Source organism: Salvelinus fontinalis, chromosome 25 (genome assembly GCF_029448725.1).
Source record: "Salvelinus fontinalis isolate EN_2023a chromosome 25, ASM2944872v1, whole genome shotgun sequence".
Classification (NCBI taxonomy): Eukaryota; Metazoa; Chordata; class Actinopteri; order Salmoniformes; family Salmonidae; genus Salvelinus; species Salvelinus fontinalis.
Genome location: NC_074689.1, coordinates 33,740,039 through 33,758,229, shown reverse-complemented (window position 1 = coordinate 33,758,229; position 18,191 = coordinate 33,740,039). Strand labels below are relative to the sequence as shown.

The 18,191-nt window shown below is 44.0% G+C and overlaps 1 protein-coding gene across 2 annotated transcripts in view; it reads right to left on the bottom strand.

Annotated features, from left to right (window-relative positions):
• LOC129823203 (uncharacterized) overlaps positions 1–16,794 on the bottom strand; it is a 28,092-nt gene extending 11,298 nt beyond the window's left edge. For both annotated transcript variants that reach the window (XM_055882053.1, XM_055882054.1), the window contains exons 1-6: positions 13,348–16,794; positions 10,736–10,862; positions 10,466–10,594; positions 10,323–10,371; positions 9,252–9,388; positions 8,959–9,062 (exon numbers count right to left, since the gene is read on the bottom strand). In XM_055882053.1, coding sequence (XP_055738028.1) covers positions 8,959–9,062; positions 9,252–9,388; positions 10,323–10,371; positions 10,466–10,594; positions 10,736–10,862; positions 13,348–16,716 — 3,915 coding nt within the window. In that variant the 5' untranslated portion in view covers positions 16,717–16,794. The remainder of the gene's footprint in view (positions 1–8,958; positions 9,063–9,251; positions 9,389–10,322; positions 10,372–10,465; positions 10,595–10,735; positions 10,863–13,347) is intronic.
• Positions 16,795–18,191: the final 1,397 nt, after the last annotated feature.

The window sequence follows — 18,191 nt, the reverse complement described above, 5'->3', positions numbered from 1 at the left end:
GGTTCAATTCTCGGGCCGACTATTTTTTCTGTATATATCAATGATGTCGCTCTTGCTGCTGGTGATTCTCTGATCCACCTCTATGCAGAGGACACCATTCTGTATACATCTGGACCTTCTTTGGACACTGTGCTAACAAACCTCCAAATGAGCTTCAATGCCATACAACACTCCTTCCGTGGCCTCCAACTGCTTTTAAATGCTAGTAAAACTAAGTGCATGCTCTTTAACCGATTGCTGCCCGCACCCTCCCGCCCGACTACCATCACTACTCTGGACGGTTCTGACTTAGAATATGTGGACAACTATAAATACCTAGGTGTCTGGTTAAACTCTAAACTCTCCTTCCAGACTCACATTAAGCATCTCCAATCCAAAATTAAATCTAGAATCGGCTTCCTATTTCGCAACAACTATTTCGATCACTGCAGCCCATCTGTGAATAGCCCATCCAACCAACTACTTACCTTGTATTTCTGCTCTTTTGCACACCAGTATTTCTACTTGCACATCCTCATCTGCACATATATCACTTCAGTGTAAATTGCTAAATTGTAATTACTTTGCCACCATTGGCCTATTTATTGCCTTACCTCCTTACTTCATTTGCACACACTGTATACAGATTTTTCTATTGCGTTATTGACTGTACGTTTGTTGAAACATGCACTGAAACATGCATGAGAGCATCAGCTGTTCCAGATGACTGTGTGATTACGTTCTCCATAGCCGATGTGAGTAAGACCTAAACAGGTCAACATTCACAAGGCCACAGGTTCAGACGGTTTATCAGGACGTGTACTCCGAGCATGCGCTGACCAACTGGCAAGTGACTTCACTGACATTTTCAACCTCTCCCTGTCTGAGTCTGTAACACCAACATGTTTTAAGCAGACCACCATAGTCCCTGTGCCCAAGAACACTAAAGTAACCTGCCTAATGACTGCCGATCCGTAGCACTCGCGTCTTTAGCCATGAAGTGCTTTGAAAGGCTGGTCATGGCTCACATCAACACCATTATCCCAGAAACCCCAGACCCATTTCAATTTCCATACCACCCTAACAGATACACAGATGATGCAATCTCTATTGCACTCCACACTGCCCTTTCACACCTGGAGAAAAGGAACACCTATGTGAGAATGCTATTCATTGACTACAACTCAGCATTCAACACCGTAGTGCCCTCAAAGCTTATCATTAGGCTAAGGACCCTGGGACTAAACACCTCCCTCTGCAACTGGATCCTGGACATCCTGACGGGCCGCCCCCAGGTGGTAAGGGTAGGTAACAACACACTTGCCACGCTGATCCTCAACACGGGGGCCCCTCAGGGGTGCGTGCTCAGTCCCCTCCTGTACTCCCTGTTCACTCATGACTACATGGCCAGACACGACTCCAACACCATCATTAAGTTTGCCAATGACACAACAGTGGTAGGCCTGATCACCGACAACGACGAGACAGCCTATAGGGAGAAGGTCAGAGACCTGGCCTGGTGGTGCCAGAATAACAACCTATCCCTCAACATAACCAAGACTAAGGAGATGATTGAGTACTACAGGAAAAGGAGGACCGAGCACGCCCTCATTTTCATCGACGGGGCTGTAGTGGAGCAGGTTGAGAGCTTCAAGTTCCTTGGTGTCCACATCACCAACAAACTAACATGGTCCAAGAACACCAAGACAGTCATAAAGAGGGCACGAAAAAACGTATTCCCCCTCAGAAGACTGAAAAGATTTGGTATGGGTCCTTAGATCCTTAAAAGGTTCTACAGCTGCACCATCAAGAGCATCCTGACTGGTTACATCACTGCCTGCTATGGCAACTGCTCGGCCTCCGACCGCAAGGCACTACAAAGGGTAGTGTGTACGGCCCAGTACATCACTGGGGCCAAGCTTCCTGCCATCCAGGACCTCTGTCAGAGGAAGGCTCTAAAAATTGTCAAAGACTCCAGCCACGCTGGTTATAGACTGTTCTCTCTGCTACCGCACGGCAAGCAGTACTGGAGCGCCATGTCTAGGTCCAAGAGGCTTCTAAACAGCTTCTACCCCCAAGCCATAAGACTCCTGAACATCTAATCAAATGGCTACTCAGACTATTTGCATCCACCCCCCCCCCCCCCCCCCCCTTCTTTTACGATGCTGCTACTCGCTGCTTATTATCGATTATCTATGCATAGTCACTTTAATAACTCTACCTACATGTACATATTACCTCAATTACCTTGACTAACCGGTGCCCCCGCACATTGACTCTGTACCGGTACCCCCTGTATACAGCCTCACTATTGTTATTTTACTGCTGCTCTTTAATTACTTATTACTTTTTATTTTTTTGTTGTATTTTTCTTAAAACTGCATTGTTGAGTAAGTAAGCATTTCATTGTAAGGTGTTGTTGTATTCAGCGCATGTGACAAATAAAATTGTATTTATTGTAGAATGGCCAGATGGAAGCCACACCTCTGAAACAGGCACATGACAGACCGCTTGGAGTTTGCCAAAAGGCACCTAAAGGAGTCTCAGACCATGAGAAACAAGAATCTCTGATTTGATGAAACCATGGTTGAACTCTTCGGCGCGAATGCCAACCGTCACGTTTGGAGGAAACCTGGCATCATCCCTACTGTGAAGCATGGTGGCAGCATCATGCTATGGGGATGTTTTTCAGCGACAAGGAGACTAGTCAGGATCGAGGGAAAGGTGAATGGAGCAAAGTACACAGAAATTCTTGATGAAAACCTGCTCCAGAGGGCTCAGGACCTCAGACTGGGGCGAAGGTTCACCTTCCAATAGGACAACGACCCTAAGCACACAGCAAAGACAACGCAGGGGTGGCTTGGGGATCCACTCAAGTCTCTGAATGTCCTTGAGTGGCCCAGCCAGAGCCCGGACTTGAACCCGAACGAACATCTTTGGCGAGACCTGAAAATAGCTGTGCGCGATGCTCCCCATCTAACGTGATAGAGCTTAAGAGGATCTGCAGAACAGAATGGGAGAAACTCACCAATTACAGGTGTGCCAAGCTTGTACCATCATACCCAAGAAGACTCAAGGCTGTAATCGCTGCCAAAGGTGCTTCAACAAAATACTGAGTAAAGGGTCTGAATACTTAAGTAAATGTGATATTCACGTTTTTTTAGTTTTTTTTATAAATTTGCTAACATTTATAATTGTTGGCAGATTGTAGATTGATGAGGGGTCAAAAAACAATTTAATACATTTTAGAATAAGGCTGTAACGTAACAAAATGTGGAAAAAGTGAAGGGGTCTGAATACTTTCTGAATGCACTGTATGGTAACTGTAAAGGGGTGAATAAATTTAAAAGAAGAGCACTCTCGGATATAGTCAATCGTAAATCAATCTGGTTTATTACAAGTGAGACAGGGACACACCTACAGCACAGAAGCAGCGAAAATGTCTAACTGGCCTTCTCTAAGCAGGGCCTTAAATCCCAATCTCACAGCACCAATGTTCCATAAACATCAGCCTGGGAGGCTTGTACGTCACAACAAAATACTTTGCCAGCTGCTGCAGAGTCACACAGTGTTCATAAGGTCATCAATACAATAACATATCAGTGTCCTCAGTCCTTGTACATCCAGTCTGGTTTCAGTTACTATAAACAGGTATGTGTTTAATACATAACATTGAGTCTCGTAACCATCAACCCTTGACACAAACAGAACACTTGAAATCATGTGAATTACATAAAGGCCGGGAAAACATAGATATGCTAAGCATTATGTTAATTACTCTTAACTGAATATGAACTTTATTAAATCTTAAATATTTCTCATTATATATGTTATGCAGGGCCAACAGGATTGAGGACATGATCATTTTTTATTGTCAGGGAATTAACTTCTCAAACTAACGCAATTTGATATGTTATAAACTTCATAATACAAAACATATTATGGTATCTCTATGGGCTCACCTTGGGGCGTCAAAGGTCATACATGTACAGTATGCATTTTGGGGTATATCAAGTAGAATGGACACTATTGGGATGTGCTTTACTATCACATGTTACCCGGGATGATAACTACACCAAATTTCAAACAGAACAAGGAGACCTATTGGTGAAGTTTTTAGCTACAGTATATAGAGTCATCATTGATTTAGTCTATAATCAGTCCCAGCAACCTATTTTCAAGATGGCCGACATTCATTTCAATGGGGAGGAACAGCATTCATTTTGCATGGCCATAACTGAATAAATAATTGGTGTAATAAGACCAATTATGTCTTAAAATGTGTGTTACAATGAGGACAACCAACAATGATGGCCCAAGTATGTCAGTTATATGTATTCACCAAAATATTACCAGAAGAGTGGTATGCCAAATATATGCCAAAAAAGCTGTCCAAGCTGCTGTTTTGTTGCCGTTTCCCAAAAATATTACATTAAAACACTTTGTTCTAGAAGCATTCACTGCTTTTTATTAATCAACATTATATGCAATGTGATTTTAAAAATTAACATCAAGGAATGAAATCTGAAACCTTCCCATACATTGCACCCTATTTGAAATCCCATAGGAATGCATTATGTCCAGCAAAGAGGTACAGTTAATCATTTTTGCAAAATGCCTTCATAATGAGTACACCAAACTTTACATAAAGCAAAAAAAAGTCTAAACAATGATGCCTAGATATTGCTGATTTAACATTTTCCAATATGGCTGCAAACCAGCTCCATTGGTTTAAATTTAATTGGTCTGACATTGTCACAACTCTTTCAATAATAGGTGGAATATGCCTAATGGCAATAAAAAATTGATTATAGTTATGCAAATAACACAACCAATTTATCCAGGTTTGCAAGATATATAATCTTTGTAAAACATTAGCAAAACTGTTCCAAAAATGTACCAAAAACACTACTCATATCAATGGTTTTGGTTCGTATTTGCGTCACTGATATCTATATTTGTCACGTTCTGACCTTTATTTCCTTTGTTTTGTCTTTATTTAGTTGGTCAGGGCGTGAGTTGGGGTGGGCAGTCTATGTGTGTTTTTCTATGTTGGGGTTTTGAGTTCGGCCTGGTATGGTTCTCAATCAGAGGCAGCTGTCAATCGTTGTCCCTGATTGAGAATCATACTTAGGTAGCCTGGGTTTCACTTTTGGTTTGTGGGTGTTTGTTTCCGTGTGAGTGTTTGTTGCCACACGGTACTGTTTTCGGTTTCGTTCATGTTCACATTTATTGTTTTGTATTTCATAGTGTTCAGTTTATGTTTTAAAATAAACGTTATGGACACTTACCACGCTGCGCATTGGTCGGATCCTTCAAACTTCTCCTCCTCAGATGAGAAACTTCAAACTTCTCTTCCTCAGCCGTTACATTTTTAATTGTTTGAAAATAAAATATTGTATCTATAATATTCCTAAAGGGATCTTTCACTCGTTTGTAATGACTATATTGATATACAATATTATGCCATATTGTTTAAATATAAAATATGTGTTGAATCCTGTCATATACACTACATTCCAATATGACATTTTAACAAGCCGCCTGATGATGAGGGCATCAACTTACATAGCTGGTGAAGTATTAAAGCCTTAGGTTTACAGCCTTCATAGATGGTGACTAATTACACTTTTTTTGTGGAAAAATAGTATAATGTAGTCTAGGGTCTACTGAAATACGTATTGGTTAGTGGCTGCTAAGGGTTGTCGAGGGCATCAGCAATGGTCCAATTGCTGGATTTTTTCCTAATCACTGATGACATGATTTCTATAACGTGTCAACTAGCCACTGTACTAATGTATACGAAATTATTAGGTTTCATTAAATAACGTGTACTGTTGAAGGTTAGAGAGCATAATTTTAACCTGTTGAGGACAGAGGGCGCTGTTTTCACTTTGGGGGAAAATCGTGCCCAATTTAAACGGCCTCGTACTCAATTCTTGCTCGTACAATATGCATATTATTATTACTATTGGATAGAAAACACTCTCTAGTTTCTAAAACCGTTTGAATTATATCTGTGAGTAAAACAGAACTCCTTTTGCAGCAAACTTCCTGATAGGAAGTGGAAAATCTGAAATCGATGCACTGTTCTAGGGCCTGCCTATTAATGTCCTTGATATATATTAGAATACATGCACTTCATACGTCTTCCACTAGATGTCGACAGGCAGTGAGAGAAGAAATGGAGTGAATAACTTGGGGTCGAATAATAGCTCTCGGCATGACGTGTCACCAGTTTCCTGTTTTCTGGAGAGCGCGTGAAGGGACCTGGATTTGCCTTCTGATAAGCTGTCGTTATGGACGACTAATATCTCCGGCTTTGATTTTATTTGATACATGTGACAATATCATCGTAAAGTATGTTTTTTCAATATAGTTTTATTAGATTATTGAAATTTATTCGGGACGTTAGGCGTGTTGCGTTGTGTGCCTTTGTTCAGGAAGGAGAGCTTAGCGCCACTTTGCTAGCTTTCCGTGCTAATTGACTGGAGAAGAGGACATTCTAAATCCAAACAACGATTGTTCCCGACAAAGGACCCCTTGTACAACATTCTGATGAAAGATCATCAAAAGTAGGACCCATTTTATGATGCTATTTCATATATCTGTCGAACATGTTGTACTAGTCGTTTGCGGCCAGGTTTTGGGTACTCTCTCGCTATAACGAAAACTGCATATCGTAATGAAGTTATTTTTAGAATTCTAACACGGCGATTGCATTAAGAACTAGTGTATCTATCATTTCCTATACAACATGTATTTTCTAGCAACGTTTATGAATAGTTATTTGGTCAGAATAGTTGGAGTGTCATAAAAATATCCGCACATTCTGGGAAAAAGATGCTACGTTAGCACAATGTATAACCATAAACATAAGCGTATGTATAACCTGATGTTATAGGACTGTCATCTGATGAAGGTTTATGAAGGTTAGTGAAAATTAATATCTTTTGCTGGTTTATTCCCTATCGCTAACGTGCCTATTGCTATCGCTAACGTGCCTTGATGAATGAATGCGGTAGTGTGGTAGGCTATTGTAGTAAGCTAATATAATGCTATATTGTGTTTGTTGTAAAACACTTAAAAAAATCTGAAATATTGGCTGGATTCACAAGATGTTTGTCTTTAATTTGCCGTACACCATCGATTTTTCAGAAATGTTTTATGATGAGTATTTAGGTATTTGACGTTGGTGTCTGTAATTACTCTGGCTGCTTCGGTTCTATTTCTGACGGTAGCTGTGATTGTAGCTGCAATGTAAAACTGATTTATACGTCAAATATGGACATTTTTCGAACAAAACATAGATTTATTGTATAACATGTTATAAGACTGTCATCTGATGAAGTTGTTTCTTGGTTAGTTTGGTTGGTTCTTGGTTAGTTAGGTTGGCTTTGTGCATGCTACCTGTGCTGTGAAAAATGTCTGTCCTTTTTTGTATTTGGTGGTGAGCTAACATAAATATATGTGGTGTTTTCACTGTAAAACATTTTAAAAATCGGACATGTTGACTTCGCGCTCTGCCTTTTCAGTGGAATGTGGGAGGAGTTCCTCTAGCGGAACACCAGAGCCAGACAGGTTAAGATTATGATGGTCAGGGAGAGAAGAGCTATTAGAGAGCACAGGCCCACCCACTGGGGAGCCAGGCCCACCCACTGGCGTGCCAGGCCCACCCAATCAGAATGAGTTCACCCCCCCCAAAAGCTTTATTACAGACAGAAATACTCCTCAGTTTCATCAGCTGTCCGGGTGTCTGGTTTCAGACGATCCCGCAGGTAAAGAAGCCGGATGTGGAGGTCCTAGGCTGGAGTGGTTACATGTGGTCTGCGGTATTTAGTCCGGTTGGACGTACTGCCAAATTCTCTAAAACGACGTCGGAGACAGCTTATGGTAGTAAAATGAACATTCAATTCTCTGGCAACAAATCTGGTGCACATTCCTGCAGTCGAGACATCTGTGGCATTGTGTTGTGTGACAAAACTACACATTTTACAGTGGCCTTTTATTGTCCCCAGCGCAAGTTGCACCTATGTAATGATCATGCTGTTTAATCAGCTTCTTGATATGCCACACCTGTCAGGTTGATGGATTATCTTGACAAAGGAGAAATGATCACTAACAGGGATGTAAACAAATTTGTGCAAAAAATGAAAGAGAAATAAGCTTTTTGTGGAAAATGTTGGGGATCTTTTATTTCAGCTCATGAAACATGAGACCAACACTTTACATGTTGTGTTTATATTTTGGTTCAGTATAAATGGCTATATATAAAAATATTGTTTGATTTGCTTGCCATGTATAGGGTTGATGACAGATGTCCGACAGACAATTTTACCAGGACAAGGACTGATGTCAAGCTCTTTCTAAAAGCAAGATTGACACGTTGTTTGCTTAGCTAGCTACATGCCAAAGGCATACAGTACCCTCATGTATCTGAAATGACATGATCTATTGATGTTGGCTGATCATGAAAAGCATGCAGTTACATGCTGTACAACTCTGATGATAGAGCTAAATGTGGAATAATACGAAATGTCTAGTTCTGACTATGCTCTTCAAGAAGTGATTATATTAAAACCAAATAGTTTATTTAACAATCTCTTGAAACAGCACATAGTTGTCTATGGTTTTAGCGGGGCTGGGGGTCTCCTTGCAAATCGAACGCTCTGCAGAGTATAGTGACATTTTATTGATAAAAACCTACACAGTCATTTTCAATGAGCATGTCACCATTCTCACGTCTCAACATTCCTTTATCAGTCTGCAAACATTCTATTGCATAGACTCCCTTACAACAAGATGTATAATTGTGTGAAAAACATAGAAAGCAAATTTTTTTGGAGAGGCTATCATATATCAATTTGATCAGGAGCTTGTGGGAAACAATTGAATTCCATCAAACCTTTGCCACCACAAGGTGGACCTTTTTCAGCTGGCCCATGGACTAAGACAGGTTTCTAACAGGCGGGTTCTTACCTCTGGGGGTGTGGTCTCCGGGACCTCTCGGAGGATGACGATACAGCGTCCCTGATTGGGCCGTACCTTTTGCCCGCATTCTGCCACCTCGACCAGCGGCAAGGCTACGAGCCAATCAGGAGACAGGACACGGTCAGAGCCTTCCCTCCAGTAAACATCTTACCCAATCATGTAATACAATACAACAATAACCCACATACGTCCATACATACATACATACATACATACATACATACATACATACATACATACATACATACATACATACATGCACACAGAAAAGGTTTACTCACACTTGAGGACGTCAGAGATGAGTTCCAAGTCCGTGCTGAGATTCTTGATGTGGTCGAGGTTGGCTAGCGTTGTTATGGGAACAAACTGGTCGCTGTCCATCTGGGAGACGAGGTAGAGGTCGTTGGCAAGGTTTTCCCTGAGGAGACATCAGCCAATCAGTTAAAAAAAACTCACTGCCTACTGACCAATAACAAACTACCCTTCACTGCCCAATCAGAAACTACCCTAACTGCCCACTGACCAATCACACAGACCACTCGTGAGAGGAGGAAGTCTTATTATAATGCCTGGAATGGAGTAAATGTAATGGTATCCAACACAACCAATCCCGTTCCAGCCATTACTGTGAGGCGGTCCTTCCCAATTAAAGGGTGACTGCACTTCCTGATTTGTCTTTGTCTTAGATTTTAATAATTAAGAAATGCAAGAGGCCATGACTGAATTCAGACGTGAGTTGGTTTCTGGGTGTGGTTTGATGTGGGATGTCTCGTGTGTGTTTGCAGGTGGGAAGAGTTAGCCAAATAATTTTGCCCATTGGCTTCAGCCGTTTGGTGTGCGACCATGGCAAAGTTGGTTTGACTTTGGATAGCCTATCTCTGGTGATAGTTAGGGACCGTCAATACATTACACAATGTAAATGGGACAATATTTTCATGTTGCACATCTTTTAGTTGTCTCGTTAATTGCTTTCAATATTTGTATATGACTTTCTACAATTTATAGTTGGTTTTTAAGTCATTGAAATTTTGAGCTACTGACTTTTTAAAATATTGTTACATGTACATTGTTGAATTTACTGATGGTCCTTAACTAGCCCCATAGGGATATCGAATGCCAAACCCAATTTGACCACTCTTCCGGTACTCTTCATTCCGTGACATACCATTATCTGCTATCATCTCGCAAATCTCAGACTTTATGACCAAACTGATCATATTTACACTTTGTATTCTATAATAAATGTTTCTGACTCATATTGATGCCACATAGACCATTTTCAAAATGAGAAGTTGATTTTTAGGGGCAGTTGCTCTTTTAGGTGCCATCAGCAGCCTGTGACACATACGTACCGTGACAGACAGGACTCCAGTGAGGTCTTCAGCTGATCGATGAGCTCCTCTGAAAACATCAATAACATATAATGTTTGTATCAGATGTCACCTGATAAACAGTCCTGTTTGCTCTAAGCTCCATCAGCCAGTAACGTTAGTACCTGATAGACAGCTGTCCTGGACCAGGCCATTGGTTGACAGGTTTCCCATAGTGACCGTTGGGAATTCTACGACGCTCGGTTCCAGCTGAGCCTTGCCCACTTCCTCCGGGTCATATCCCTGGTCATACCCTGAGGACCAATCAGGTTAAGGCATTTACAAGACTGCCACAAATAAAAGCCAAAAAAAAGCCTGAACACCCAGTAGCTCTTTCCACCTCTGGACTAATGGCTAGGCGGTGTTCCATACTCTGTCTACTTCCACATGCTTACCTTCCTGGTTAACACCCAGCCATGGTAGACGGGAGTCAGTGTAGATGGAGCCAGAGGGGTCCAGACTAAGCATGTGATTGGCCCATACCTGAGCGTTGGGGTTGAGCTCAGAGACCAGGGTGGATTTCTGCAAGAGAACACACACACACACACACACACACACACACACACACACACACACACACACACACACACACACACACACACACACACAACCTCAGTGTCTTTAAACGTCAGCAAATTGACATATACAGTCGTGGCCAAAAATATTGTCACCCTTGCACTTCAAATAACGCACAATTTCTTCCAGAAAACTGTTGAAATTAAAACATATTTTGGTATCCACATATGTATGTCTTCGATGTTCAGTTTAACAAAACAAAAAAAAATGAATTTATTTACTAAAATCTTAGCTAATTCCACAAAGAAATCCTACAATGGCCCGGACAATATTATTGGCACCTTCTAGAAGTGGTTATAAATCATTTGATTTCAAGCAGGTGATTCTCATTTATTTTGGAATTGAACTCACCTGTGGTGAGTTGAAGGTGCCTGCAGTATAAACATCACGTATTCAACCAGTTTGAATAGAGAAAATTACTAATTTTCCTGTTTTGTGTCACTGTGTGTACCGCAATGAGCATGGAGAAAAGAAAGAAAACCAGATAATTATCTGAGGTCAGACACAACATTGTAGCCAAGCATGGACAATCTCAAGGCTACAAGTCCATCTCCAGAGACCTTGATGTTCCTGTTTCCATCGTACGTAATGTTATCAAGAAGTTTAAGGCCCATGCTACTGTAGCCAACCACACTGGACGTGGCCGCAAGAGAGAACTTGATGGAAGATTGCAGTGGAGGATTGTTTGAATGGTGGAGAAATCACCTCGATCAACTGCCACACAGATTCAAGCTGACCTTCAGACACAAAGTACGACAGTTTCAACTCGCACCATCCATCGCCAACTCAATGAAATTGTGAGTTACTTAAGTGCAAGGGTGGCAAAATTTTGGGCCACCACTGTCAGTGCATTCGGAAATTTTTCAGACCGCTTTACTTTTTCCACATTTTGTTACGTTACAGCCTTATTCTTAAATTGATTAAATTAAAATCTACACATAATGATAAAGCAATTTTTAATTTTTAATTTTTTTGTGCAAAGTCTTTGAAAATTATTTACATAAGAACTCAGACCCTTTGCAATGAAGTTGAGCTCAGGTGAATCCTGTTTCCATTGATCATCCTTGATGTTTCTACAACTTGATTGGAGTCCACCTTTGGTAAATTAAATTGATTGGACATGATTTGGAAAGGCACACACCTCTAAGTGTGCACACACTAATAAGGTCCCACAGTTGCCAGTGCATGTCAGAGAAAAAAACAAGCCATGAGGTCCAAGGAATTGTCCGTAGAGCTCAGACACTGAATTGTGTCGAGGCACAGATCTAGGGAAGGGTACCAAAAAAATGTCTGCAGCATTGAAGGTCCCCAAGAACACAGTGGCCTCCATCATTCTTAAATGGAAGAAGTTTGGAACCATCAAGACTCTCCCTAGAGCTGGCCGCCCGGCCAAACTGAGCAATGGTGGGAGAAGGCCCTTGGTCAGGGAGGTGACCAAGAACCCGATGGTCACTCTGACAGAGCTCCTCTGTGGAGATAGGAGAAACTTCCAGAAGGACAACCATCTATGCAGCACTCTACCAAGCAGGCCTTTATGGTAGAGTAGCCAGACGGAAGCCACTCCTCAGTAACAGGCACATGACAGCTTTTTTGGAGTTTGCCAAAAGGCACCTAAAGGACTATCAGACCATGAGAAACAAGAGTCTCTGGTCTGATGAAACCAAGATTGAACTATTTGGCCTGATTGCCAAGCATCACGTTTGGAGGAAACCTGGCACCATCCCTATGGTGAAGCATGGTGGTGGCAGCATCATGCTGTAAGTATGTTTTTTGGAGGCAGGGACTGGGAAACTAGTCAGCAACAAAGGAAAGATGAACGGAGCAAAGTACAGAGAGATCCTTGATGAATCCCTGCTCCAGAGCGCTCAGGACCTCAGACTGGGCTGAACGTTCACCTTCCAACAAGACAACGACCCCTAAGCACACAGCCAAGACAAAGCAACAGTGGCTTCGGGACAAGTCTGTGAATGTCCTTGAGTTGTCCAGCCAGAGCCCGGAATTGAACCCGATTGAACATCTCTGAAGAGACCTGAAAATAGCTGTGCAGCGACACTCCACATCCAACCTGACAGAGCTTGAGAAATACAGATGTGCCAAGCTTGTAGCATCATACCCAAGAAGACTTGAGGCTGTAATCACTGGCAAAGGTGTTTCAACAATGTACTGAGTAAAGGGTCTGAATACTTAAGTAAATGTGATATTTCATATTTTTTTATACATTTGCAAACATTTCAAAAAAACTGTTTCTGCTTTGTCATTATGGGGTATTGTGTGTAGATTGATGAGGGGAAAACATGTTTTTAATCAATTTTAGAATGAGGCTGTAAAGTAACAACATGTGGAAAAGGTGAAGGGGTCTGAATACTTTCCGAATGCACTGTACGTGTGTTTTCTCAACCCTACAGTACACACACACCGCTGAAGTACTCACAGGCTGGTACTGATGGTGCCATTCCCAGAGACAAGAGTCCTGAGGCAGAAGAGTGCTGTAGGTGGGGTAGACTCCCAGCAGGGCCATGGAGCTAGGGGGCTGCTCCTCCTCGCAGCCCTCCTCACCCTCACCCTGGCTGGGCACCATACCCTGGGCCAGCCCCTGGGCCCATCCTCCACAGACCTCTTCCTCTACCAGCCCTGGCCCTAAATGCGTCCAGGGAGAGGGGTAGAGGCCAGAGAGGGTGGGGTCCCCTTCCTCTCCCAGCAGTTCTGACACCATGTCTTTCATGCCGCCTTCCTCGACCTGTCCTCTCACCCCCACGGTGTCCATGTCCGTGGTGACAGCCAGTGACCCCTGACCCAGGATCTGTATCTGGTAAGAGGGGGTCGAGGCGTAAACGTCAATCTGATCAGGCTCCACTCCCAGCACTCCCGCCAACAAATAGGAATCTGCCGTCGTTGCATCGTCTACAGGGTAGTCCACATCTGAGCAGTCATCGCCGTGGGAAACAAACTTCAGGGGTTCATCAAATGGGCTGAATCCAAATGTCACAGGGGGGAAAACAGGGGTGACAAACATACTGTCATTTGTTGCTATATTACTACACTCAGTGTCCTCAGGTAGTGTCCCAAAACTACTGTCAGACTGTGTTCCTATACTACACACGCTACTGTCTGTTGCAGCACAATCCTCTAGGAGGGATATTCTATTCTCAGTGTGTATCTCTGCCCTTTTGTCCGTGTGCGTTCCGTCCTCCGCGTGTGTTCCGTCCTTCGTGTGCGTTCCGTCCTCCGCGTGTGTTCCGTCCTCCGCGGGTGTTCCTTCCTCCGCATGTGTTCCGTCCTCTGCGGGTGTTCCGTCCTCCGCGGGTGTTCCGTCCTCTGTGTTCTTCTCAGACAGGTTTCTGCAGTCAGTGGGTTCAGTTCCTCCCTCTGAACTCAACCTCCCATCTCTCCATTCTGAACCTATTGAAAGGAAATGGGAAGAGGAGGATGAAGGACAGGGCTGTAAGTAAGTGTCCCCGCTAGGCAGGTCCTGAGAGACAGGAGTAGAGCCTCCTCTTTCCTCAGAGAGATGGCCGCTCTCTATGTCCTCACAACCCTGAGAAAGATTTCTGCTCTCTCTGTCCTCTCTACAATTCTGAGGATAGCTGCTCTCTCTTGTGGGGTGACTGGTGATGGCAGCCATTTCCTGCCAGTGTTTCTGTTCCACACTGGTTTCCGGCTCCTTCTGTGTTGCTGCAGACCTTCCCACTATATCCTCAGCCTGGACTGGCCAATCAGTGAGCTCTGAGTCATCAACAGGGCTTCTGTTATTTCCAGTAGGTTTTACATCATCCCTATCAGGTCTCCCAGCATACACATGAGTTGTGTTTTGATCAGGCTTGGCGTTGCTGTCAGAAGTAGTATTATACTGATCAGGTTTTGTTCCAACTTCATGTTCCATATCCACTGGTCTAAGGTCAGATTTGAATGAGTGGACAGGAAAGTCCATGGGTAGAGACACTGCAAAGACTGGATAGACTGTGGATAGTGAGGAGAGTGTGGAGACTGGTGATACCTCTGTTAGTGTGGTTTCCACTGTGCTGCTGAGTATGGTCTCCTCCTCCTCCTCCTCCTCTGTCTCTCCTTTCAGCCACTCACTGATCATCCTCACTGAGACAGCTTGGTATACCTCAATCCCCTCCATCTCCTCTACACATGTGGCCCCATCCACTGCCCCAAGCAGGGGGCTGGATTTGGGGCTAGGACTAGAGCTAAGGCTGGGGCTGTGTGTGAGTTGCTCCTCTGTAATGGTAGGGTTAGGAGGCCAGGGGTATGTGGGGGTGGGAATATTGTTATGAGTATCATGGAGGTTCAAATGCCTCTTTTTGTTTTCTCCTTCCTGGCTGCTATCAACAGTCTTCACTGTGGACAAAATACCTGTCTTCTTAACACACACATTCTCGTCCTTCACACACACACTCTTCTCCTGGCGTGATGTCAGCTCAAGTATGTCGGGATCTGTAATGTCTCCGGGGGCGATGGAGCTGTCCTGTTGTGAAGTCTGAGGGTCCTCATAGCTTCTCCAGAGAAGGTCCGGCAGAACGGGTGCCTCGGGGGGCTCACCGTGGGATTTGTCAAAGGCTGTAGGTTCCACTCTGTGTGATTGGTCATTGGCTTTAAGTTTTTCTGTGTGTGATTGGATAGAGGCTGTATGTTCCTCTGAATGTGATTGGAAAGCTGTAGGTTCGGCTATGTGTGACTGGATAGAAGCTGTATGTTCGGCTACGTGGGATTGAATAGAGGATGTAGTTTTGGCTATGTGTGATTCGATTGCTGTAGGTTCCGCTGTGTGTGATTGGATGAAGGCTGTATGTTCCTCTGTGTTGGATTGGTCAGTGTCTAGGTCGTCAGCATCGATGGAACAGATGCTGTAGAAGCTCTGAGCTCTGGCCCTGAAACCCCGCCCCAGGGTTGCCCTGATGACACAGTCTTCCTCCTCATCTTCCTCTGGTCCTACTCTAGTGGAATCCCCCCCAGCTCTGATATCATACAGCTGGTGGGTTGGGGATGTTCCGACCAGGGGGGTCCTCCAGCCCTCTGTCTCTTCCTGGCCGGGCTCCGGGGTCTGGTTGAACCAGGTAGACCTGAGCAGGGCGTTCTTCGCTATCCTCTGTCTCACTGGGCTCTCCACAGTGTTCTCTATCCTCTGTCTTTCTGGGACCTCAATGGTCTTCTCTATCCTCTGTCTGTCTGGGTTCTGAATGGTATTCTCTATCTGTCTCGCTAGGTTCTCCATTGTCTTCTCCATCTTCTGTTTGGGTGGGTTCTCCATGGTGCTCTGTATCCTTTGTCTAACGGAATTATCCATAGTGTTCTCTGCTATCTTCTGTTTTAATGGGCTCTTCACACTCCCCTCCAAATATGGAACATTCCCACAGCTGGCCTTGGCAGCGTGTGTGTGTGGCACGCCTGCCTCCGTCGAGTCCATGTGTGTGTGTGTGTCCGTGTTTGTCTGTGTGACCATGCTGGGGCCTGTGGAGGCGTTAATAATAGCCAGTTCCTCCTCGTGTGAGTGTTGCGGAGTGAGTAGCCCCCCACTCCGCATGCCACGGACACTGCTATGCCTCGCCTTGGGGCCTGTCGACACGTTGTCCGGGATGACATTGTTCTTCTTCTCCTGTTCCTGAAGTTTCCATTTGGCCGGTCCGTCCGGTACACACGTGTGTTGAGCCAGTTGGTCAGACACATGTTGAGCCAAAGCATTAGTGTGTAGTCTGTCCTGGTTCTTGATCCCCAGCGCCTCTGGGCTTGATGCCTGAAGCAGCCTGGTCCTCTCACTTAGCAGGCCTGGGCTCAGCTCCTTACTGCAGCAGCACCCCATTTTCACTACGCTACCAGCTTCTAAAACAGCAAAGCAGCACTTCACCAACACTCAGACACAGTTCCTCTCACTCACCCTTCTCACACACAAAAAGAAAAGACCCCAAACTAACCCTTGCTTTCCCCTCCTCTCTGCTTTACTCCTCCCCTGCCCAGAATAGCACATGTTTAGGAGCTCACATGGCCCTGCCACTCAAGAAAGCCTCCCTGTGTGTGTGTGTGTGTGTGTGTGTGTGTGTGTGTGTGTGTGTGTGTGTTTGTGTGTGTGTGTGTGTGTGTGTGTGTGTGTGTGTGGGTCGTTATAGTTTGAATAGGATTAGTATTCTGGCACATGGCCAGAAGAGCACCAATGCAAGAGTATAGAGGAAGCCATCCCCCTTTTTCTATCTCTCCCTCTTTACTTACTCTATCCCCTCTTGACCTCTGTTTCTCTTGTTTTCTCTGACTCTTCCCTATTTGACTGACTCACTCGCTTACCATCTCTCTCTCTCTCCCTGCAAGGCCACTACAGAAGGCATGCCTAGACTGTGACTCTATGGCTAAATACCAACTGAAGCTCTGAGCAGCAGGAGGGATAAAATAGTTATGGGTGTTACAAGTTACGAACAACTGCACATTCCTCCTTGTGGCTATCCGCAGTGTGTGACTTGTATCTAATGATTAGAGCTAGTAGGTTTTCCTGACAAAAACTCTGGGTTCTACTTAGGTACTAGGTTTGATTGGTCAGGTCACATAGCTGAGAAAACATGTAGGGCCAGGAGTTATCTACTCTACCAGACCCGTGTGAGCAGAGAGCTGTGGTACCAGGTGTTGATGCTCCGGGCCGAGGTCATGTGACCATGTCTCCCGCGTTAGCAGCACCTGAGGCTTAGCTGGGACGGCCAACTACTGATCTGACGTCATGTGATGTCTGGACTCCTCTCAGCGATGGGTGCTGCTGCTCACCAGGGAAGCTGGTTGGGTATAGATAGGATATTCATAGACACGGATGTGTGTGTATACAGTTAAAGTCAGAAGTTTACATACACCTTAGCCAAATACATTAAACTCAGTTTTTCACAATTCCTGACATTTAATCCAAGTAAAAATTCCCTGTCTTAGGTCAGTTAGGATCATCAGTTTATTTTAAGAATGTGAAATGTCAGAATAATAGTAGAGAGAATGATTTATTTCAGCTTTTATTTCTTTCATCACATTCTCAGTGGGTCAGAGGTTTATGTACAATCAATTATTATTTGGTAGCATTGCCTTTAAATTGTTTAACTTGGGTCAAACGTTTCGAGTAGCCTTCCACAAGCTTCCCACAAAAAGTTGGGTGAATTTTGTCCCATTCTTCCTGACAGAGCTGGTGTAACTGAGTCAGGTTTGTAGGCCTCCTTCCTCGCACACACTTTTTCGGTTCTGCTCACAAATGTTCTATCGGATGGAGGTCAGGGCTTTGTGCTGGTCACTCCAATACCTTGACTTTGTTGTCCT